The 23357-nt window shown below is 43.0% G+C and overlaps 4 protein-coding genes across 5 annotated transcripts in view; 3 read left to right on the top strand and 1 right to left on the bottom strand.

Annotated features, from left to right (window-relative positions):
• Positions 1-638: 638 nt before the first annotated feature.
• Positions 639-3916, top strand: LOC128769860 (protein shisa-like-2A). The gene is made up of 3 exons (XM_053883900.1): positions 639-834; positions 1053-1189; positions 2159-3916. Exons 1-3 carry the CDS (start codon positions 650-652, stop codon positions 2335-2337), a joined length of 501 nt encoding a protein of 166 aa, XP_053739875.1. The 5' UTR covers positions 639-649; the 3' UTR covers positions 2338-3916.
• Positions 3917-4986: 1070 nt separating this feature from the next.
• Positions 4987-9068, top strand: LOC128769767 (uncharacterized). Its single transcript, XM_053883741.1, has 3 exons — positions 4987-5058; positions 8111-8288; positions 8668-9068. The coding sequence occupies exons 1-3, from the start codon at positions 4987-4989 to the stop codon at positions 9066-9068; spliced, it is 651 nt and encodes a 216-aa protein (XP_053739716.1).
• An 810-nt stretch (positions 9069-9878) lies between these two features.
• Positions 9879-12409, bottom strand: tmem125b (transmembrane protein 125b). The gene is made up of 2 exons (XM_053883861.1): positions 12162-12409; positions 9879-12001 (listed from the first exon to the last, which is right to left on the bottom strand). The coding sequence occupies exon 2, from the start codon at positions 11999-12001 to the stop codon at positions 11306-11308; it is 696 nt and encodes a 231-aa protein (XP_053739836.1). The 5' UTR covers positions 12162-12409; the 3' UTR covers positions 9879-11305.
• A 4412-nt stretch (positions 12410-16821) lies between these two features.
• LOC128769493 (low-density lipoprotein receptor-related protein 8-like) overlaps positions 16822-23357 on the top strand; it is a 67167-nt gene continuing 60631 nt past the window's right edge. For both annotated transcript variants that reach the window (XM_053883258.1, XM_053883259.1), the window contains exons 1-2: positions 16822-16989; positions 17462-17578. In XM_053883258.1, the coding sequence (XP_053739233.1) occupies positions 16896-16989; positions 17462-17578 (211 nt within the window). In that variant the 5' untranslated portion in view covers positions 16822-16895. The remainder of the gene's footprint in view (positions 16990-17461; positions 17579-23357) is intronic.

Here is a 23357-nt window from a genome sequence, read left to right on the forward strand (position 1 = left end):
CATTGTTTTATTGTGTGTAATAACACAAAAACAACCCACGAACAGTGACGTTACAACAACTCACATTACCTGGAGCCACGACAACATAAATCCACAGAAAATTTTTTTAAAAGATGTTTAAGGTGTTTAAAAATATAAAGAGGTCTCTCTGGTTTATTTTATGACTTACTATTTTTATATGCATTTTATCAATTCAGTCGTTGCTTATATCCGTGTAGTGCAGAAAAACGCTTACAGCTTTTTATCCCTACTGTTCGCATCCTGCTTGCTCATTTGTGCCGTACTTAAACTTCCCTGTACATTAGTAAAATGAATTCCGTACTGGGAGCGCGTCACAGAGAACTGACCACTGCGCCCTCATGCGGCTGAGCATGGTAAAACCACTGATGCGCACCCGAAATAAATATATTTCTACATGACTTGGAGCGTTTTTATGCCTTTTCCGTAATTATTTTGACTTGATCATCCGCTGCATGACGTTATTTGAAAGCCTAATTCCGTCCAGACGAGCATGAGCTGGAGTTTCAGACTTGAGAGTTTCTCCCCTCACACACGCGCGCGTCTCTCTCTCTCTCTCTCTCCTCATCCTCCTCCTCTCCGGTGCGTGTCGCTCAGCTGCGGCACATGTTCGGAGCGTCTCTGGTGCAGCATGAGCGCCGGTCTGTGCAGCAGCTACTACAGAGCCAACGGGACGTTTGAGGACAGTTTCTCTTGCCCCAAACCTGGAAATGCCGCGCTCGCCGTCTATTGCTGTGGATTTAACGACTACAAATACTGTTGCAACGACCCCAACAGTTTCTTCCCCTACGACTATGGATACATGTGGTGGCTGAGGTGAGACTCCATCCACATGAAAGAGATATTTGACTGTTTAGATTCACTGTTTAAATCGATTTTTATTGTGATGATAATTATGACTGTTATGATCAAGTGTTTCAGGGATCAGTTTCAGGGTCAAATGACTGAAATAATTCCTCCAAACCTTTCACATTTTTCTACCTTGACAACCATCAATCACTCAGAGAGCAGCTCTCACCCGCCCTCTGTTCCAGTTTCGGCGCCCTTGTTGGCCTGTCGATTGCCGCTGTGGTCCTCCTGGCGTTCCTCATCACAGTGTGCGTCCTCTGCTACCTCTTCATCGCTACCAAGCCCAGCTGCCTGGACTCTGGTCTGCCTCTGCGAGCACCAGGTGACTCGATTTCATGTCCATTAAGGACCCATTTGATGCAGCGGAGGAGTCTCTTATTGTTGCGTGGAGTAGCCTGACACCGCTGGGGAGTCTGGCTTTGAATTGGAAAATGTTGGATTGGCAGATGAAACGCATTTGAATCCTTTTCATAAAGGACTGAGGAAAGCTAAGGATGGAAGATCTAACAGTTCATAGCTGCAGGGCAACGTTTACTTCACGGATATCTGAATGAAAAATGCTCCTTCCATCATCTACCTAAGACTTTCCTCTCAGAGAAACCTCCTATGGCTCCTCAGCTGGAGGTCAACCAAGAGACTAGCATAGTCTCAAAGTACTTGACCGAAGCAGGAAGTCATGGTGGACACTTCCTGACTGGACAGCTGAGAAGCTTCCTACTGATGACTAACTTATCCATTCTGGACCAGACTCATGTTCCTCCTCCTCCTCCTACGATCGCATGAGGAGCGACTTCAATTCAATTCATTCAAAACCTTTCTTTCCACAGTTAGTTTATTAAGTAAAGAAAAAATTACAGGGGAAAAAAAAGGTGTCACACCTTCACAACTGTTTGTCACAGAAGGTGCGCTCATTTGTGTGATTTTCTTTGTTCTGTATGATCAACCTTCGCTATTTTCAGTCGGAACAGACGGTTGCCCTGTGAAGTGGAGGGAGGGGAAAAATCAAACAGAACAATGAGAAGCAAAACGTGTGAGATAAACAACTGAAACTTTATTTCAAAAACTGTATGGAAACTAAATACATACACCATAATTTTAGGTGTATTAAGCTGTTTCATTTGCTGTAAACAAACCTAACAAAATGATAAATATATGTCAGTCAAAGTGACCTTTCGTGTGTGTGGTCTCCATGTAACTCAATTACTGAGCCGCAGTGAGACCCGAGATCAGCGCTGTGACCTGCCATTGTTTGGCTAATGAACTTAACTGCTCATGTCTGTGTGTCTCTCAGGGGGTGAGTCCGCCGCCGGGTCCGGTAACGGGCAAGCAGCGCCTGGTCCGCAGGGGTTCCGGAAGCACTTCATGAGCCGAAAGCTTCACTCTGACAACCAGCCTCAGGACCCGGAGCGACTATTCCAGCGTTGCTTCACGGCAACGGTCACTAGCGTTCGAGTGGAAAGTCCTTCGTAATTCGTGGGGGCGGACGGACCCTTCAGACTGGAGAGACACCGGCGCGCATGAGGACCTCCGTCCTCCTGTGGATGGTGGGGCTGTGGAGGTCAAGATATGAGCTGCCGTAATGCAGACCACTGGCTTCAACATTCCGCGGCACGAGTGCAGCCTAAACCGCTGCACCTTATCAGGGATGAGACTGGAACAGTTCAGTCACAGCGAGAGCTTCAAAGGACCCACCACATAATAGCACTCAGTGAGGTGCCCTGCTGTGAAAATGCCTTCTTATAAATACCGTGTCTCGTTCAAGCAGAACAAAATGTAATTGCAGGAGGAACCAGAGCTGTAACCAAGAGGGTGTCAGTGCGGCTCTGTAGTGGTGGTTTAATGTAGCATTGTTGCCGAATGTGTCACTCTCTGCGTCATATGCTCTATTTTCTTTTGTTTTGGACAGAAATGGTTCACTTTCAGTGGAGCGGGGCAAAAAACGTTTGTGATTCTGTGTGTCAAACTCAAGGCCCCGGGGCCTAATCCAGCCTGCTAACTCAAGCCATGTGGCCTCTGAATATGTTGTGGGTTTAGTATGGTTCCATGCCACAATCCAGCGATCACATTCAAATTAGCGTAGCGCTCTCTTAAGGTGGGTTTCCATTAGCTTTGGAATTAGAAAGATCTAAATAGCATAAATTGTAAAAAGCTTTTTACAAAAACAATCCTAATGCAAAAATCATCATGAGGTTTTGCGCTGATGTCAGGAAACTTGAGTATATCGCATCAGTTCCACGTCCCCCACAGCGTAAGATTTGAATAGCATCATCCGCTACAAACAATCCTTAATGGAAACAAGTTCAAAATGCAGGTGTGGAAATTTTAGAACTAGCGTGGTCTAAACAAACCGTATAAACCAGCTATGGCTGGCAACAAAACAGGTTAGCCGTGCTAGCGTAGTCAAACATTGCCCGATTTCAACACCCACTTGGGTGTATTTCAAGCAACAGCCATTAATCCGATGCTTCTTTTGCGTGTCGTGTGCGATGCCATCACCAAAGAACACTGACAGACTTATTCAGTCGGCCGCCTCTGTCCCTTGTGTGTGACTTTACAACTGCTGTGGTGACTTTACAACATGTTGATGCCACACTTTTGTGCCTTATCTTGTTTGAGCAGTGAAGCTGAACGTGGTGTTGCTGGTGGGAGGGGGTGTTGTTCTGCGGTGTTTCAACGTGTCAGTCACGTGTGCCAGTAAACTTGTTGATATGTACAGTACATGAGCTTGTGTGTTACTCTGCAGCACAACGCTGCGTCCGACGGCCAAGCTGTTCCTGACTGTGCCTTCTTTCACTTCTTCTCCACTCCTCAGCTGTGTACACCGCCTTCTCCATGTCAGTTCTTTTGAGCATCCTGTAGGAGGCGTACAAGGGTTGGCCTCCCAATAAGTTGGACCCAAGATCTCCCTGGATCATGTCCATGACAGGTTGAAGGTCAGTCTCAGACCTGGACTATGTGGAAGAGAGGTTTTGTTCCAGAGTGATGGGAACATATCTGAGCCATTTGTTTCTGTTGCCACAATCAGAAATGGATGGTTCATTCTGTCAATTTAAGCCGCTAAAATAAACCCTGCAGACAGAAAGGAAATTGTGTGCTCCACCTGCAGGTCAATAAACACTTGTTCTCATGCATGTGTTGCTTAATATGAGCGTATGCTGCTGTCTCTTCAGTGCCGCAGAGCTTCATCCTTCTGACTGAGTGCTCTTCACCACGTCTTGACTGAACTGGCAGGTTGCAAACTGAAAGGAAGGCAATTTGTATGCAGAGACGCAGACGTTAGATTTGAAGGTGACATGCAAGGCAGCGCTTCGGCCTCTTTATTCCTCGATAAAACAACTGATGGGGTTTGAATCGAGCACCAAGAGCAGAGTCTCCAACCCCGTCATGCTGCACCGCGCCTCTGATCAGAGCAATTCACTGTTCGCTCAGTCCTCTGAGCGTTACATCATGGTCTCACTGACGCTGGCAGACTGTCTCAAAAAAGAATTCTTTATAAAGCCATGAATGTGAAACTGCTTAAAGAGAATAAACTTCCCAACACTTCTTTCTAAATTCGCATTTTAACAGCACTGTGGGCCGGATCCCTGAGTCCAACCTTCAGTCGGAATGTTTCATATATTTTAATATTTTACATAATGCTGACCTTGCTCTTTTTTTCAATTAAATATGTTATATCATACAGTCGTTGTTCCAGATCCACCAAGCATGATATTGGTGATTCTTTTTCTCCTCAGCTATCAGCATGAAGGAACCTTGCTCTGCCTGTGAAGTCTTGTATTGAAGTCTCAATATAATTCTGTTGCTCACACACACGACGTTCAGAAGGAAGCAGACTCATTTAACCATCATTTTCTCAAACACAGTATTTCTGTCCTGCCGAGAAAAAGCTTTTCGTCGATCGATGTACTCTATATGTACGACCATATCAGTCAAGAGTAGATTCACACCCTTGAAACAAGAGCGGTGATGCCACTCATGAAAAACATGTTTTGAGGTTGTGGCTGATCCATTTTCTAGCAGAAACCTGAAGTGGATCCTACTGTTGCGACGTGCACTTGACCCTGGGAACTTCATCTTCTGCCTTTACACCAATGAGTCACCAAACATGTTCTATACCCCATGATACGAATCGCGCTCTACTATTTATTCTACATCTCCGAATCATACTCGCAGAACCGAGGCTACATTCATGTAACTATTCCCTGCTGTTCCAATTTTTAATAACATAAAGTGGTGTATCTTTAAATTTGATCAATATATATAAGCCACAAATAGGGAAGAGTCAGGGTAAGTCAAACACTATGACGTTGTTTATATGTGCGTCGTATACATCCCAAATGCTACTTACTATTAACGCTGAAAACATGGTGGCAATGAAAGGTAAAAGAATGGTTGATTATTTGAGATCTGAGCCCTCCCACCTACAAGACTCCCAAGATTCAAGACGCACCATCCATAAAATTCAGTTTGTGCGTGTTTATTCTTTCGATCTATCAACACAAAAGTATCGGAACTGTCTTTCGTATTCTCTACGGAGAAGCTAGTTAAAATGTTGGCGAGAAAGGAATTTGAGGTGAGGAAGAAATCAGAGTTATTTATTAACGTCCGTGTCTTGAGGGCACGGGCTTATTATGGCATATATCCTGCAACCTTTGCTCGCTGAGACTCCTCAGAAGAAACTGGAGAGGACGGCAACAAGATTTAAAACCGAGACGCTCGAAAGATTCAGCGGCTAAATGGTGAGTTACTTTGTCTTTTGACTTTAACCTGATTCCGTCTCTTTCAATTTAGAGTTTAAGAGCGGTTTCTAAATGTAAAGACAACTACACCTTCAAATATGTCCTTGGACGTTCAGTGGACAACCCACCGTAACATTATGACCAATGAAAGGATCACAGCTAGCTAAGGTTAGCGGAGGAAGTTTTTGAATTAGACAAACTGACAGTAGACAAATTCTTTATTCAAGCAAAGATGTAGGTCAGCGCACAAGTGGGCCAGTCGCTGTCGCAACTTATCAGCTGCCATCAGAGGATCCCACAATACTGGATTTCCACCAGTAGCAGCAGCAAGCTACTTCAGCTGCACCAGCCTCCTGGTCTTTCCAACAAGTTCTTTATACTGAGTGTATACTGAGTACAGAGTTTGCCAGAGAGAAAATCAGGCGCCACTGAGGGGTTGATTTTTACAAGCTACAAAACCTGTTGTTGTTCACACAAAGGACTTTGCACTCATAACTTCAGATGACGACTCAGAGAGACTAAAGCGATTTATCCAGTAATTCTCTGCAGAACAATGACAGAAGGGACAAGAGAGGGCTCTCTGGCTCCATTAAATGAGAGAACCTTGAGTCCTTAAACATGCTGCATGCTACACAAGATACAAATCCAAAAGTTCATAGCTTGACACTTCACACTTCACTTCTGCTTATAAAAGCAAAGACGCCGCTTCTCCAACAACAGAGAGGCTTGTCACGTGCTGCGTCCCAATCCCAGATGGACCTCACCAGGGAGGTGCCCCAAGAACAAACTTGAGACTTCATCAGCTTCATTTCACCCACTGGCATCTATGATCTGGGCCCGGCCTGGAGGTCACTGGTGACCAGCAAATGTGCCTTTTGGCTCAGCTCTTTCACCACCTCATCAACAACTAAACAACCTCAATTCTATTTTAAATAAATAGACTTATTGATTGAATTTGAATTCTGTTGAAATAAAATCATTATTAAGTTGTTTTTTGTTTTTGTTTGAATATCAAAGTGCCCTATGGTTAAAATACTATTGTCCATTGTAAAACCAAGTATATATATTTATACGGAAGAATTCTCAGAATTCTCACTCTAAAGTCAGAAATCTGAGGAAAAAAAAGTCTCACTTTAAAGTCAAAATTCTGAGATTCAAGTCAGAATTCTCACTTTAAAGTCAGAAACCTGAGAAAAAAAAGTCTCACTTTAAAGTCAAAATTCTGAGATTCAAGTCAGAATTCTCACTTTAAAGTCAGAAATCTGAGGAAAAAAAAGTCTAACTTTAAAGTCAGAATTCTGAGAATAAAGTCAAAAGTCAGAATTCTGAGAAAAAAGTCAGAATTCTGCCAATAATTTTTTTTCTTCACTGGCCCTAATCCTCTTCCGTACATTTCCCTTCATTTCTCACAGGGGGTATTTTTGAAGAGCCTTTTAGTTGCATGAGGACGTAAGAAAAGGTTAAGTGCCTTTGGAAGAGCTCATTTATGTCTCTCATCATAAAAGCAGCGGCCTGGCTGTTATGTCACGTCCATTACGAGACGGGTTCCGGATTTTGCTCTGCCACGAGGAGAGCACTGGAGAACTATTAAAGTATTGTTTTTGCTCACTTTGGATCCATTTGGTGACGTTTCAGATGGGCAGTGTCAGGCAAAAATGGTAGCGAGTGCCCTGTCTTTAGGCCTCCGAAATATATAAAGTGGTGGTCATCGCGCTTCAATGTCACTTAGTTTTTATGGTTGAAATTTGGACCCAAACTTCCTCAAAATAGCAATTTTGCTCGCGACAACCACACTAATGTGCTGGCTTACAGTCATGTTCAGCCCTTAAAAGAACTCAAGGTGAAAAACGTCATATATTTTTTTTAAGTTAAAGGAAAGTTTTCACATCTGTTTTCAGTGATTTAATCCTAAATAGAAATATTTTGTCTTCACTCTTTTGTTCCCGATCCAGAGATTGAGGTCATTGTGATCAACAATATTTCAAATGCTTGAAAAGGCCAGGCAACTTTGCTTAGGCTGCGCTGCTATTGTGAGAAGTCAGAATAGAGAAGGTTTAGTCCAATACTGTTTTGATGGCTGGGAAGCTACCTGTTTTGCACATCAAGAAGAAGCTATCAGTAGACTGTGTACTGCAGATCCTTTGAGCAAGCTTTTACTGAGTGAGGGAGCAGGCGCTTGAATAAAACTAGGACTTTTTGGGCTGGATTTTCTGAAGATGGAACTTTCAAAGCTTTTATTGGCATTTATTTTTTAGATATAACACTGAGAGACGACTCATCAAAAATACTCTCTATTGAACCTCGGGAACAAATACAATATAATAACAAAACACAATTACACGCATCTGAATTACAAAGAAGCTTGAAGAAACCATGATGTATAAAGCATGATGTGTCTGAGCTGACAAGTTTTATCCTCCTGCTGAGCCTTTTAAATACTGTTGCCTTGATTCCTCCGTTTGCTTTTCAGCGAGGACTTATTTGTCCATGATATTTATTCCCAGGGCCAGAAAAACAGCCAGAGCTTCTTGGGCTGCGCAGGACTCCTTGTCCTTCTTGTAGTTTTAATCAGAGACGCACATTCTGATTCAATTTCGGGAGGCCATGGACACAAAGCCTCTCGGCGGCATCTGTTAATCGAAGAGGACCACTCCCCGGGAACCAACGGAACAGCCGACCTCAGTAAGTAACAAACCCTGCTCCGCTGTGGTTTCCTGTTGCTCAGAAACCACCACGAACTTTGAGCTCAGTAACTTTGGTTTTATGGGATATTTTGAGAAACCGCTGCAGGTGACGTGCGACTTCAGATGACTCATCTGTGAGGATGACAAAGGCCTTCAACAGGAACAGAACTTATCACTGCTGTTTTAAGCCTTTTATGATCGATGTTTTTCAATTTAAATGAACCTCAACACAAACCACTTTTGTCCCTTGATAAAATTCTACAGAAAGTTGCCACAGTTTGGTTATAAATGTGGCTAAAAACTCGTGCTGCCTTACCAATTGTTGCAGTAAACAAAAACATTTTTAAATACTGTTGTGTTTTTTTTTTTCATTTCAGAGTCCACTGATCCTGATGTCCCCAAAAGCCCAAAGTCGTTGGACTGGTCTTATCTGGCGGGAGGACTGGGGGTGGCCCTCTCCGTCTCGCTAGTCATCGTCGTGGCGGTCAAGTTTCGCCTCTTCCATCGCTTCCTCGCCAGCTACAGACACTCCCTCCTGCAGGAGATGGACGGCGTCAGCCAGTACGGACCGGACGAACAGACCTTCCCCAGCAGCATCTCGGGGAGACTGGGGGCGGTCACACGGGGGGTGGAGGGAGTGGAGGAGGACGACGACGGCTTCATCGAAGATAACTACATCCAGACGAGTGAGAAGGACCGAGCAGACCGAGAAACAGAGGAGGTGGAAGACGAAGATACAGAGGACAGTGACGACGACCTGCAGTTCACCATCGGCTAAGATTTAAATCTGCACCCCTAACACGACTTTGAATCATTTAATAAAATTCACATTTCGCTGTAACTTATTCAACTTTCTGTGGATAGTTTGTTGAAAGCAACTACCGGTAAAAACTCTTTCTTTGTGTGTTATAAAAGCTGGTTCAAGCCAACATGACTCAGAAAAATGGTGTTGTGTAACATGCAGCATCGAATTGACAAATTCTATCACGACTAAAAAAAGCAATCTCACACCAGTCACTAGTTAAATAAAAAATCGAAGGCTGTAAATGTAGGCATGTAAATACAACATTAAAAAGGAAAATGGTGTGTTGACATTAAAGTTTGAAATTGAAATCTATTTTTAAACTGGTGGATGACTGGATGTTTAATTTAATAGTTTTACCTTTTTACTTTACTTTTAGTACATGAACTTTTAGAGATGTATTGCTCAAAATATGAATGTTAAATAAGTTCATTTTTGTAAAACTAGTTGAAGAATGAAGAATCTAAGTCGAAGCATTGCGTCGAATCATTATTGTTGTTGTTTTGTGGTTTGGTTTGTCTCATGATATTTTTATCAATGTATATAAAACAATTACTTGTTTCATTTCTTCTCAAATTATTGTAGCAATTTTTAGATTTAAAGATTGTATATTCACTCCTGTATATTCATTTATTTGTTATGATTTCTTTAAATAGATAATAGTTTAAAAAAAAATGGAAATTGAAATAAATGTGAAAATGCAAAACATTTTTCAAAAAACATAAGCTAGAAATTATTTTCTCAGACAGAGACAATATTCTGACACAGGATGTGTAGTTTATTTGGAGAAAACGCATATGAAAAGGTCACAATATAATTTTGACAAATTAGATAACAGAGGAAATATAAGCATGAATCCAGGAAGCTTTATTAAATCTCCAGTGAAGCATAATATGAAGCCTGAGACCTACCATCCATCGTGGTATGAAAACATGCACATTATTTATTTTCCAGCCAATTCAGCCCTTGCCAATGTTCATGTCAAATGCAGCATAAATGAGATGCAGGGGCAGAAATTCAATCAGAGGTTTAAATAAAACATGTGGAGCATGATGTTGAACAGGTGGGGGCTGGAGTGGCTCACACACTGGGCGAACTGTCAGGGTGGAGCCATCCTGTCTCCTGAGGTAAGATATCAGGCGCGTGAGCACACCAGGGAACAAATAGAAATCCACATGGTCTCTTTTTACCTCTGCGTTTCTGAGACATGCACGCTGCTGTTCTATTACGTTTGCCATTGTGATGCACTGCCGAATCTCCAAGGGGGTTTCATGCGTCTGTAGCATCAGTGACCTGCCTGCTGAATTGCACTGCACCATAAAAGGAGAGGCGCAGGCACAGTAGTAACAATAAAAACAGCCACACATCCACAAGCTCCGGACAAGGATATCAAGTGAGTGAAACCCATCCGTGGCGCTGGGTTGTGGAGAAATTTTATAAGAAATATCAATGCCATTTAATGCGGCCTGTAAGACCTGTAAAAGCATGTAGTTGTCTCAATGAAATACTTCATTCAAAGCACACTAAAAGCCACTTCCTAACGTAACCCCTCTATTCCTTTGCAGGTCCAACAAAATGTATCCACTCAGTTTTCAGGTTTATTAGAGTCCAGCGAACTTCCGTCACAGCACAGAGCGTCGCCCTTCAAAATAACAGTCCACGAACACAAACAAAGTAATAGCTCCCAATATAAAAATAAAAAAACCAACAGCAACAAAAGGAATTTTGACTAACTTCACACATAAAAAAAAAACATACTTGCTACATAAACATACACAAAAATGAAAATAAACATTGACGCCAATGACACAGAATTGGATTCATTTTGGGAGCATGGAATAATGGGTCGGTGAAGGCGGAGTTTTTATGTATTTTGACACAGACACACTGTGTTTTGATTTACATGTTCTGTTACAGAGATGCAAATTTACTTACAGTTTTTTGGAACTGGAGCGTAGCTCGACGTTGCTCTTTCTTCACCAGGTCACTTACATCAAGACTGATCCACATCCGTCCTTCATAACCCAGAGTCCCTTTAAACTATTTTAGAGCTAGATTTCAAATCCATATCAGCAAGAAATCATCTCTTTTTTTTTAAATGAAAATGTGACTGTTTAAGTATTTAAATCAGTGTGCAACTTGAGAAGGGAAACAAAGGGTCCAGTAGAAAGTGGATACCTAAGAGTTAAAATAGTCCAGCGTCAGGTACTTAACTAAATCAGGGTTATTCTGCTGGTAGTTGTGTCTCTAATGGTCTGGTTCATCCGAACTCCCGGGACACTCAGCAGTCTGATAGCCTGCTCCCTCCGTGCAGTTCTCATCCTCCTCCTCCTCCTCAGCTCCTTTCGTCTCCTCAGAAACACCGTCAGAGTGTATCCAGAAACTGCTAGAACCATGGCCAGCCCAGCCACTGTCAGCACCAGTCCGGACACCAGCATCTCCCTGCCATCGTAATCCCGGCGGGTAACTAACTTCACGCCCAGCAGCACCGCCCCACACAGCATGACCGCCAGGCCCACCGCCAGCATCAGTGCCGGGTCAGCTCGCCCGCCGCTCTTCAGCTGCTGGATCCGACGCCAGCTGCGCACGCAGTTCATGTCCTGGATGGCGGAGCTGAGAAGCTGTTTGAGGAGGACAGTCAGGGCCAGGAGACAGAGCGTGGTGCCCACTCCCAGGCGCCACTCCCCTGACAGGCTGGTGGTGGTGGTGGAGAGGAGGCCCACGCCACCAAAACCCAGCCCCAGGATGAGGGCGACAGAGGCAGTGTAGCACAGGAGGGAGTGGCACGGCTCTCTGGACCACCACAGCTCCACTTGATCCTCCAGGACATGGTTCCGGATCACAATGGGGTCCAGGTAGAGAGCTGGAGGCCGATAGAAGGAGAGGCCCGACTGGTGGACGCTCTGCATCTTAAGGTTGGGTGCAAGGGAGTGAAATTAGTTAAGAAGTCGTCAATAACAAAACTTGTTTGCTGAAAACTAAAAACATAACAAGTAATATCTAGTTTCTTATCGTTTTTGTCAACAATTATTAATTTCTTTAGCTATTTAATATGAAAAAGATAATTACCGCTTTATTCAGGAGGGTTTTCTGCTGTCCATCGAGATCCACTTTCTCATTTCTCCAATAAAAATCTCACCAAACAAGTGTCCAAAAGCAACCACTCCAACTGCATCCCTCCATCCAGTTTTTAAACTCCATCTTAGCAAAAAGAGAGCAAAACTTTCGCCGGAATCGTAGCAGCCGCAGATCACGATCTGAAAATCGATAGCTGCATTGTCCGCACCGAACAATGTCCTTGACACATGGGCACAATGGCTCCCTGCTCAAGGCCCGGTGTGAGTCAGTGATGAGTGTGGTTGGTCTGCAGCGGAGCTCCTGTCAGTGATGTCAGCCTGCAGTGATAATGGGGTTTCTGTGTTTCAAATCCCGTCACTCACGCTGAGCTGGACCACCGCGGTCGCTGTGCCATTACACAGCGTGATGCAGGAACCAAAGAACAGCAAGAAATGGAGAAAACCCACCCTGACACAATCCGTATTAGCAGTGTGTCATCTGTTGACATTTAATGTACAACATCTCACTCTTTGATGGACCTCAGCTGCTAAAACTTCCTCTTCCGTTCCAAAAATAAAGGTTCATTGGTTGCTAGGGGTCTGTTTGTGTCATGTGATCCACGGTTAGCTGGCCTTTTATTCTTGGTTTTATGGTCAGAATTCAGGAGAAATTGACATCAATTTCTGTGTTTTGCTTGTCACCAACTACACTAATAATATATGAATAATAGCAATAGAGTTTTTCCCACGCTTAATCGCTACCTTTTTTTAAAAGGGCTGGTTTTGTTGTCATAAACCGCGTGATAGTTCTTGAAACTCCTCGGTCTCCCCCTAGTGGACATATGGTGAGACGTGAAGCGCATGATCTCTCGCTGATTTGCAAGAAGAAGACACTGGGTTCGAGGGAATGAGCGAGTCTTGATTCAACTTTCTGCACCAAACAGACAAGATTTTGTATCAGTTCTCTGAAAGGGTTGTTACCTGAAACGCGTAATGAATCATTGTCAAAAAAGTCCGTCTCCGATTTATTCTTATTTTTTACTATATATATATATATATATATATATATATATATATATATATATATATATATATATATATATATATATATATATATATATATATATATATATATATATATATATATATTCAATAAATATAATAAAGCTGTCTTCAAAAATGTAAAAACAAACAGCAATACAGTTAAATAAATAATAAATAAATAAAATTCTGAAATAAAATAAGGCTGTCTCAAATAGGCTCAAAATAACAATTCAAAAATTAATAATAGAAGTATAACGCGCCTCTAATATAATATATATAATACATATATAATAATATAATAAATAAGGCAAAAATGAAGAACCGTTGATACTCATAATTAATTGCGTTAATTTTTTTCACGCGTTAAATTGCGGCGTATTTATTTAATAAAAACAACTATAGTATATCCACTTTTTTCCCCGTTACACACAGTAATTGCGTTTGTGTTTTGTTCACCTGTCGTCCGCTATTGTAATGTCAAACATCAACCAGCAGGAGGCAGCAACATCCAGGTTTCAATGGCAGCTCTTCTCCGAGTTAATATTTCTTGAGGTGTTTCGGCCAGACTGTTTCTTTCTTTCTTTCTTTCTTTTTTTTTTACAGAATTCACGTTTATATTTGACTTTTCTACACCTGTCTTTATGTAAAGCCATTACCGTCACGTTATAGAATTGTCATGAATTATTAAAGTTATTGTGGGGGCATCTTTTTTTTCCCCAAAAAAAGATAGCCATTTGAATGTATTCAGACTGGAGCTGAAAGATTCCTCTAACAACTTGGCTCATAAGACATCACCGAACTGCTCGGCTGATAGAGAACCAGCGCCTGCAGGGAAGAATGCAAGCTCAGCAAATGTCACCTTAAGCTTAATTAAATTAAGATATGTTGCCGGAGCACAAGTCAGAGTATTTACAAGCGCTGCTGACAGGCCAGAGAAGCCGCCCGGATCCCGTCCGTGGATGTAAGGAGGGCTGGATCGATGCTCTCTTTATGAGTGATGCTGTATCGGTGATAGTTGTGAGTCGCTCTCTTCATTCAGACTGTCTCCCTCATGATGTTAAGAGAGGTTCCGCTTTATTAAAGAGTGGGCGGCGCTGCTGGAGGTAATCTGATCAATGTACCAAACATGAATTTCCTTTTAAAGGCCATGTTTCATGAAATTTGATTTCAAGCTTTTACTGCTCCCGTAGGAGTTTAGACTGTTGTAGTACATTATGGGACTGATCCATGTCAGAAATGAGGTGAGACATTATATGTTAAACTTGAAGGTGACATTGACAAAAGTCATCATTAAAGGTGGGAGTCAAACAGGTAGCTAAAGTCTCACAGTGAATCTCGCTGTTTAAAATTCAAAAAATTTAATTAACCCACGTCTCTTGCTAATCCCCGTCTTTCCATTTACTTAATAACAGCCAACTGAATGAATCTGACAGGCGTCGTGACCGATACGTCCGTCAGACTGACGTTTTTGTTTTCTATATTTTTTAATGGATGCATCAAGTAAAGGAACTCTCTTCTATCCCCTGCAGTAGGATGGCAACTTTATCAGCGCTGTAACAGTCCGTGCAAATGTGTCTGTGAAAATGTGTCGGAGTCTATTTTAGCGCCGACTATATGATGAGGTTGGCGTCGGGATTAAGTTATCCTTCGGCTTATCTCCATTAAAATGACTGATTATTGTGTCAGTTATGGCCGTGGCCTAGATTTGAAAGACGGCCTTGTTTTCTCTGACTGGGGGCGACTGGATCCTGGAAGCACGTAGAGTCTGCTATTAATAGTTTTGAGTTTCACAGCTTTGATTCAGGAGCATGAGAACATGTTCTCGACGGTCGCTTTGTTAAAGAGTCAGAGGATGAAATGAGTTTCACTAAGGAGTCTTAAATTGTGTCAATCTTAATGACAAATTTTGTTGAGAAGATGCCATCTTAAACATTGTTTGGACCACCCTTGGCAAGCTGCAGTCAAATTTAATGTGGTTTTGCGGAGGATCATTCATGTGCATTGGCATCAAACACAAGAAGCGTGTTAAATCTATCCTCCAATCAAAACAAAGCACGCTTAGAGCTTAGACCCTCCTCCAAGCAGGGGGAGTCTTGCTCCGATATTTCGATGATTTCACTGGCCGATATTTGATGCTAGTTCTTGACTAAGGGCTGTTTTGTCCCCAACATACTGTAACAATGTTTTTTTCAGTAGTGTAGAAAATTCTCATGAACACACTGTCCACGCAGATCCGAGATATGTAGGGCAGCGCTTCACCCAAGAGAGGGAAAGAAATAAAACAGCAAACTTATGTAGGAGCTATGAACTATTACTGCAAATACTCCTTGTTTATTGCAAACAGATTAACACAAACTAGTAGCGTAAGTAGCGTGATCTATGGTGGCCCGAAGTGGACAAAATGCAACTCTCACTAAAGGGGGGTTCAAAAGAAAGAACAAAAAAAAGTAACATTTCATTTAACAACGTAGTAAGCCTTTGTTGCAGACGCTTTTATAGTAACCTAATCTAAAGTGAAACCCATTAAAACCATCGTCTCCTGAAAACAAACAGATGCTCTGGGAGTTGCGGTACCAGATGCTGATCTGAAACACCACCGAAATGTAACCATCTGCTCCTTGATCCAGCATCAACGTTTCCTTAAAATTTCATCAAAATCTGTTCATAACTTTTGGTGTTTTTTTGGCTAATGGATACAGGGATGCAGTCGCAGGGACTGTGATTTTCATCTCCTCTGGTCTTCTATCATCGATGCTCGCGCTACATTCCCCGCAGTTGCACCTCCACTTCAGACAGGTTACACTGCCATCCAAATAACCCACATACTTTAATAGTGAAGTTCATCCTCCCCTGCCAGAAAATGAAGGATTTAAAACACAAGGGTGATACTGACTGGGACCAGAAGGAGCTTCATATACTTCGCTGCTTCAAATGAACAAAGAGGAGAAGCTCTTTAACCTGGTGGGATTCCCTCGCCGTCGTGGAACAATGTCATTCAACAATTAGCATATAAATGAAATTCTTGCTGTATTAATGTGTGAGGGGGGTTATATCTGAGTGGGTTCGCTGGACGAGATAAACAGCTCCGATGACTCAATTCCACCTGACGCCGTCTGGTTTCAAACAGGCGGATAAGATCACAGGAGGCAACAAGTTCCCTGGGTTGTTTACTTGTCTTCCTCTTCTCCTGTAACATCCTGCAACACTGGTGTTACCTGTCACGCTGTCAATCAAAGGAGAGCCAGCACTTCTTTGACTGTCTCCTCCACATCTTCACTGCTTTTTCTCTGTCCTCTTCTCTGCTCCTGTTCTCCGTCCTTTATGTTTGTCTCACTTCCTCTGCTATTCTGTTTTTTTCCTCTCTTAGATGCCCATCTTCTTCATGATCCGGTCTTTTTTTTTCTTCTCCCCATCGGGTCCCCTGCTTTCCTTCATCCCCTGTCTTCTCCTCCTCCAGTCCTTCCTTCTCCTTCCACTCTCCTTCTCACTCTCTCCTCTCCTCCTTCCCATCCATCCAGTTTCTCGTTATACTTTACGACTCCGCACCGGCCCCGCCCCCATCGCTGCCGTCACGCCGCGGGCAGCCAATGGCATGGAGGGGGGAAGGTCCGTTGAAGAGGAGTGGGAGTTCCGCGGAGAAGCAGGCGGCGGCGTCGCAGCGGTCCGCGGAGAGCGCCTTTCGGGCTTTGTTCAGTGGATGTGAATGAACCGCGCATCACCTGCTCCGGAAATGTGGACGGATTTAAGGTCTCTGGTACTTTTTCCTCTGCTGCTCCTGAGGCTTCCGACTCTGGAAGGTCAGTCTCCTCAGCACCCGGCGTGTGAGTGGCAGTGTGTGTCTCTCATGAACGACTGCTCAGCGGAGCGTGTGTGTGTCTCAGATGCTCAAAATGCCTTTATTAACCTGTTATTACGCAAAATAAAGCGAGGAAGCAGCGCATCGGTTTGGGGGGGATTTACAGTTTCCGCTGTGTGTCATGTGTTTCTCATTCTGCATCAAGTGTAGTGGACCAACATTGAGCTCAGGTTCATCCTGTAAAATCCCCCAGACGTGTTTTTTTTTTTTTTTTTTGTTCCTGCTGCATTGAAACTGGATCAATAAGAGAAGGAAAAACAAACCCCAGACGCTCGCTGCGCCTCCACCAATTAACCCGAATGAAAGCTGAATATCAATGAGGCATTCATTTGCAAATGACAGTTCAACTACTACTGGATACTAGTCTTCCATCTGGACCCTCACCCCCCTCCTCCTCCTCTTGTTTTCTACAGCCACGGATGAGTGCGAGGATGGACAGTTCCAGTGCAACAATAAGAGGTGCATTCCCACCATCTGGAAGTGTGATGATGATGACGACTGTTCGGACAACAGCGATGAAGAAAACTGTCGTGAGTATCAATATATAACATCAATAACAACAACTCAAGTGAAAGTAAAGAGATGCGCTCAATAGGTCTCACTTGATCCAATGTCACAGTTGTTTGTGTTTGTATCCCGGCGTGAATTCAACTCCGTCCCTTCTCTTTGAAACTCTGGGTTGAGAATGTTTTGAGGAGGCAAGCAGCTGAAACTGGTTTCTTGTTGCGAGAGGTGTCCATCACAGAGATGTTTGAGAGTCATTTGCTGGAGTTGAGGTTCAGTTCTTCTGCTTTATTATGCGCTGGCTGTCGAGGTTTTCCACGGTTGACATTTTTGGCGTGACATGGGAAGTGATGAATCTAAATAATTTCTGTGGCATGTTAGCTTTATTTCTCAACCAGGACGACTGGTACGTTCTCAGACCTGCTGAGCCATGTTCCGTCTCACCTGCTTGTGCTGTTTTCTTGCCTGTATGTGGCAGGAGATCAACAAGAAAAGAGCTGAGCCAAAAGCCTGACATATCTCTGCTCTCTTCATCTATGTTTTAGCGATGGCTGCTGCCTTCATGGCCCAACCACAGAATGAGAGAAGATGAATCAATACATAGCTATCCTCTATTCAAATCCATTTACTGGTGCATATTAAAGCATATTACTCATGTTAAGGTTTCTTTCTTGGCTTCCCTGCCAATGATGGGTATAACTCTATTTTTCCTTATGTATTTCTTAGTTATGGCTATCCTGGAATATAAAGCAAAAAAGAATAAATGGGATATGGAATGAAGATTTCAGGCTATGTGTGATTCATTTTTTGACCAGGGATCGAGGCTGTGAGCAGGCAAGCAAGGTGAGTTTGGAAAAGAGAGCGCTATGTTTTTGACTGGTTCAGCTGAAGCTCAATGTTTGCTATCCAACTGGTGACATCATCAGGGCACCTTGAAAATCTCCTCCATTGGTAGGTAAATCTGTTCACACTTGCTTGTAAGAAGAAGCCAGAGACGTGAGATCTTCTGCAGCCTTGGTATCTCACTCATTTTTTCAAAACTTTATTAAGCTTCATGAGATATTTATTTGGGCTGTAACTGGGTTTGATTCCATCCAGAGCCCTCTCTGTTCACTCTTTGTGATCCGGTGAGCCTCTGCTGGCTCTTGGTGCCGACCACAGGCTAGTTGAAGTGCCATTTGAAAAAAACTGGTTCAGGTCGATCTTGCACCGCTGTCGCCTTGAAGGTAAACAGCGCAATATTCTATTTACATGTTGAATAGATAACATGAGTCAAATGAGGCAAGGGAGGCTGTTTTCCCATCATGCTGCCTGACAAATTCCTTTTAATTCCCACAGCTCATGCCATGCAGATGATGTGACACATCGACAACTCTGAACGATACGAGCGCTGAATTAGCTCCCTGTTATTAGCTCTTTAATGGGAACAAACACGGTCATCACTACTACCTGACTGGAGTTTCAGCGCCAGATGGGCTCCATCACCTGTCTGTCTGAGCCTCAACCCTTGGTCATGAGCGGAATTTAAATCACGGCCGTAATGAACTGCACTTAGAGGAGAAGAACTCTCCCTAAACATGTGGTTGCTTGACTTGCAGATGTAGTTTTTATTAGCAGCCTAAGACCTGCTGTCATGAGTGTCTGAAAGACAATGATAGATGTTCTAAGTTTGGACTTCCATGGTGTGCTTCCGGCGCCCTGGGTGTCCAGGTAATTTCATCCCCTCAGCACTGCTGACACATGTTTCTATTTATAAAGGACACTTGACTGATAGCATGGCTGAGATTGTCCTTTTTCTCCTGTAATAAGAAGGCGCTCTGGCTAAGACGCAGAGAGATTGTGGGGCACCAAAACTTTGACAGGTGTGTTAGGGCTGTTGTTCTGCTTTGAAAATGATGGAATTCCACTTTCTTTTCTGTCTGTAAGCCCGTGGCCTATATTCGGTAAGAATGCATGAAGTTGTGCCAAAACCAAATCCCTACTCTGCCTGCTTGCCGCGCTGCAATGTTCTTTTGTGTCTGGGTTAATTGTGACTCGGGAGTAATTCCCACGCCTCTTCATACATGAATATTCTCTTCTCCTCTCAGTTTTTTCCTCTCATTTTCTAAATCAACAAACAAAAACACCGGCGTTCACTCATAAGGAGTCCAGATGTAGCAGTCTTCAGTGATTCTACTGGATAGGATTAAAATACACTTGCCGACTGAGTTTTCAGTAGTGAAGTCACCGCAGAAGCTGCTTGGATATTTAATCGTCTCGCCATTTGGGGAATGGTTCATCTCTGGGTCAACACACTTGTCTCAGGATCTTGTATCATTAGCGTCTTGAGATCGCTGCTGCAGACTAGAGCGTTTCTTCCTTTTTATTTTTGGATGTAAGTGAAGAGATATCGCCAATAAATGAGTGGTTGTGTTGATGTTTTGTGCAAAGAAACAAGTGAGTAATAGATATATCAGTGGAAACACTGCAGAAACTTGATCCTAAAATGTTTCCGCATCTGTTGAAAACAGTTGAAAGAAAACTGTACATTGTTTTGTATATATATATATATATATATATATATATATATATAGTGAAGAACACAATGAAAACCATCATGTTCATGTCCGCCTCCATGATGTGTTATGTGTTGTCTGTTTGTTTTGATTGTTTCCACTTTGTTTAAATACGTACGATCACGTGAGATTTCATCTTTTTGTGGTGGTGCACCACACTTGTTTACATGTAGCGGAAACCCTGCAAAAGCTAAGCTAAGGACAGAGTGTTGTCCACCAGTTGAAAATTAAATCAAATATGTTCCCATTTCCTCAGAAGTGGGAAGTTGGAGCTGGGAATGACGTCGCAGCTGAGTACATTCCAGCTATCAAAGTCGGGGAAGAAGATACTCTCTTCCAGGAAAGCTATTGTCACTTGTGCCGTGAGCTTTGTCTTCATAAATACACGCTCAGTGTGCAACTAGAAAAGAGAGAAATCAATTTGTTAAATGATTCAAAACGTCTACTTCCTGTTTCTGTTCAGGAAGCCATGTTGGATTGCGTAACCGGGGGGTGAGATTTCTCACTTCAAATTGTCGATGAGGTGGTGCTAAGTCGGAAGGTCTGAACTGGAACTCACCAATAGAACTTGCTCAGAAGTAAATACTTTTATTTCATATTAAATAATTCATCTTTATGTTGACACTTATTGAGGTTTCAATTTGGCTATGTTGAGTGTCACTTCCTGCAGCTTTGGTCTTAAACGTGTGGCTAAAGGAGAGCTAGCAAAGGTGGATGCAAGGTGCGTAACTCAGCGGCCGCATACATAGTGTATGTGATGGACGTCAGATGTGTTAGGTCGACACCAGGGAACACAGAGGACTCAGTGTTTCATAAGCTAAAGCAAGAGAGTAGCTAGAATGTAGTTGTGTACTCTGGGAGCTGTACTGGTGTCTCAGCGATATAGTGCAATAGAAAATGTTTTGAACTTCTCTATCGGATAACTCTTCCTGTAACGTTCCTGACTATCTAGTTTGGTTCCAACAATGTGAGTTAGAGCTCTCGGCCCCTACGCCTTCGCACCTCATCCGTGTTCGCCCTGTGCGAAAAAAACTGCTGACTAATGGTGTCCAACCACACAGCGCTACATCAGAATGACTGGCTAAATAGCTGAAGGTGACTCCATTAATACGTGTAATATCTCAGACACAATAGATGTATTTTAATCGCTTGCCTCCTGGTGATGGATCATGTGACTGGCCTGGCCCATCAGGGACAGCCACACATAATTACCAGACTGGGCGCAGGAGATGGAAACAACACTGCGACTTCACCGCAACACGTCCCTTCCGAAAATAAACTTCCTGCCTGTAAAAATTAATCACAGCGTCTGGCTTCATTTCCCCTAATTTCTTTAACTAATGAGATGTGAATTTGTCATCAAGGTGTTATTACTCCCCGTGCGTTTCGTGGCAGCGCATCTCTCGACACAACACCACTTCCTGAAAGGCGTCTAAGTGGGAACTGCAGTCAGGCGCCGCTTGGTGATTATGACACGACCATCTTTTCTGTTCGACTGTGGCCTCTGCTCTCCTGGTATTCACGTCTCTTCCTCCAGTAGCATCTGCGTGGGCAGACAGAAGCGTCTCCGCTGACATTCAGACACAGATTGGCGCAGCTTGTTCAGCTTGTACTTGGATTGATTCAGGGGTCTTGTGTGCCGCACCTGCAGTTTTTGACCAAAGAGTGGCGAGAGATGGGGTCAACAGTTCTCCAACTGTATTCAAGTAGGTCAGATTGTGGGGTCCAGACTGTTTGATTTTAACACTGACAAATCACATAACCTTATCTGATGCAGCCTAACACCTGGGCAAAGTGTGGCCCTTTGGCTGTATTTATGCAGCCCTCAAAAAGATAGGAATAGAACTTTTACTGTTCCATTCACCTCTCACTATGACTGAATTGCTTTTCCTTCCTTTCATTTGTCCTTGTGAGTACTTTTTGTCCCTTAAAATAAGTTGAAAGAATCCACCAGGATTTGTTGAAACCGTATTTAATGATGAGAAATATCGGGCAATCTCCCGCCAATCTGCAGCCGTCCTCACCCGCTCCATCTCTTCGCATGTCTGCGACTTCAGTTCCGCCAGCTGTAGACATGTTCCTGTCATTTAGTTGTTTGTTTTGGGATTTTTTTTTTCCATTTAGAACATGTCATGATCATGTCATGATGTGTGTCTGTTTTAATCTGTTTTGCCCATGTGAGATTTCATCTTTAAAAACAGATTTTTATTCTATATTTAAGCTGTGGCGGTGCGCCATGATTGTTTACAAGCAGTGGAAACGCTGTTTCTTTTTAAACAAAATGCTCATGAAACGGACTGATATATGCACAAAACATTTTTTTTGCTGATACAAATAACATCTTGGCACAATTACACTTGTTAATATACTCACAGGTTACTTTTTTATCATTTTGCAGATATTCGTAAGTCTTCCAGGGGTAGTTGCTTGGCTTGACTCCTCAAAGTGTCTCAGTATGTAATGTAGCCAAGAGAAATTTCCAAGTTTCCAGCTGCTCTGTATCATTAAGATGGCGGCCTTGACAGCAGCTTAACTTAACTACAATTTGCTGAAAAAAAAAGCTCTCTTCGCGACACACTTGTAATTTAAAAATAAAGCTGAGTGTTACAAACACAACAAGGTTCTTCATGGTGTTCACCCCCACGGTTGCCACATGCTGACACCAAGTCCAGGTCTCCTCTGGCCAGGGAAGAAACTCATGTCCAACCCATCCTGAGCATGAAACCCTTTTTGAACTTGAAGAACTGAGCCGAAAGGCAAAGCTCGCAGTCATCTATGGCACCGTAGCTCTGCTCTTCACATTGTAAGTTGTGGAGTTTCAGACATCTTGCCAGGATGAAGCCTTGCTAATGGGCGTCTCTTCACTCCTAGATGGAAAGATGGATGCCTGTTTGCATTTTCTGCTCCTGTTATCCAAGACCACATAAGCCATGATTCTTATTTGCCTCTGGGAAACGTGGTTTGCCACTGCATTAGTCACGACACCCTTCTCCTGGGTTGTCTTTTTCCTATTGAGCTTCAGTTCCTTTAAACATGTGAGCACATTGAAATGGTCAAATTTCAGAGCAAACTTGATGACAACCACTTGTCACTGCATTGCACCTCAAATACTGCTGTCACAGAACATCTAACTCAGGTCTTCCTGCAGCATTAGGCATCGCTGAACTCAAGTCGACACCAAGATAAGTGAGGGACTGAACTCAACTGAATCTGTTTCTTTTGCATAGGAATTAAATATGGTTGTCTATAG

This window comes from Synchiropus splendidus, chromosome 13 (genome assembly GCF_027744825.2).
Source record: "Synchiropus splendidus isolate RoL2022-P1 chromosome 13, RoL_Sspl_1.0, whole genome shotgun sequence".
Classification (NCBI taxonomy): domain Eukaryota; kingdom Metazoa; phylum Chordata; class Actinopteri; order Syngnathiformes; family Callionymidae; genus Synchiropus; species Synchiropus splendidus.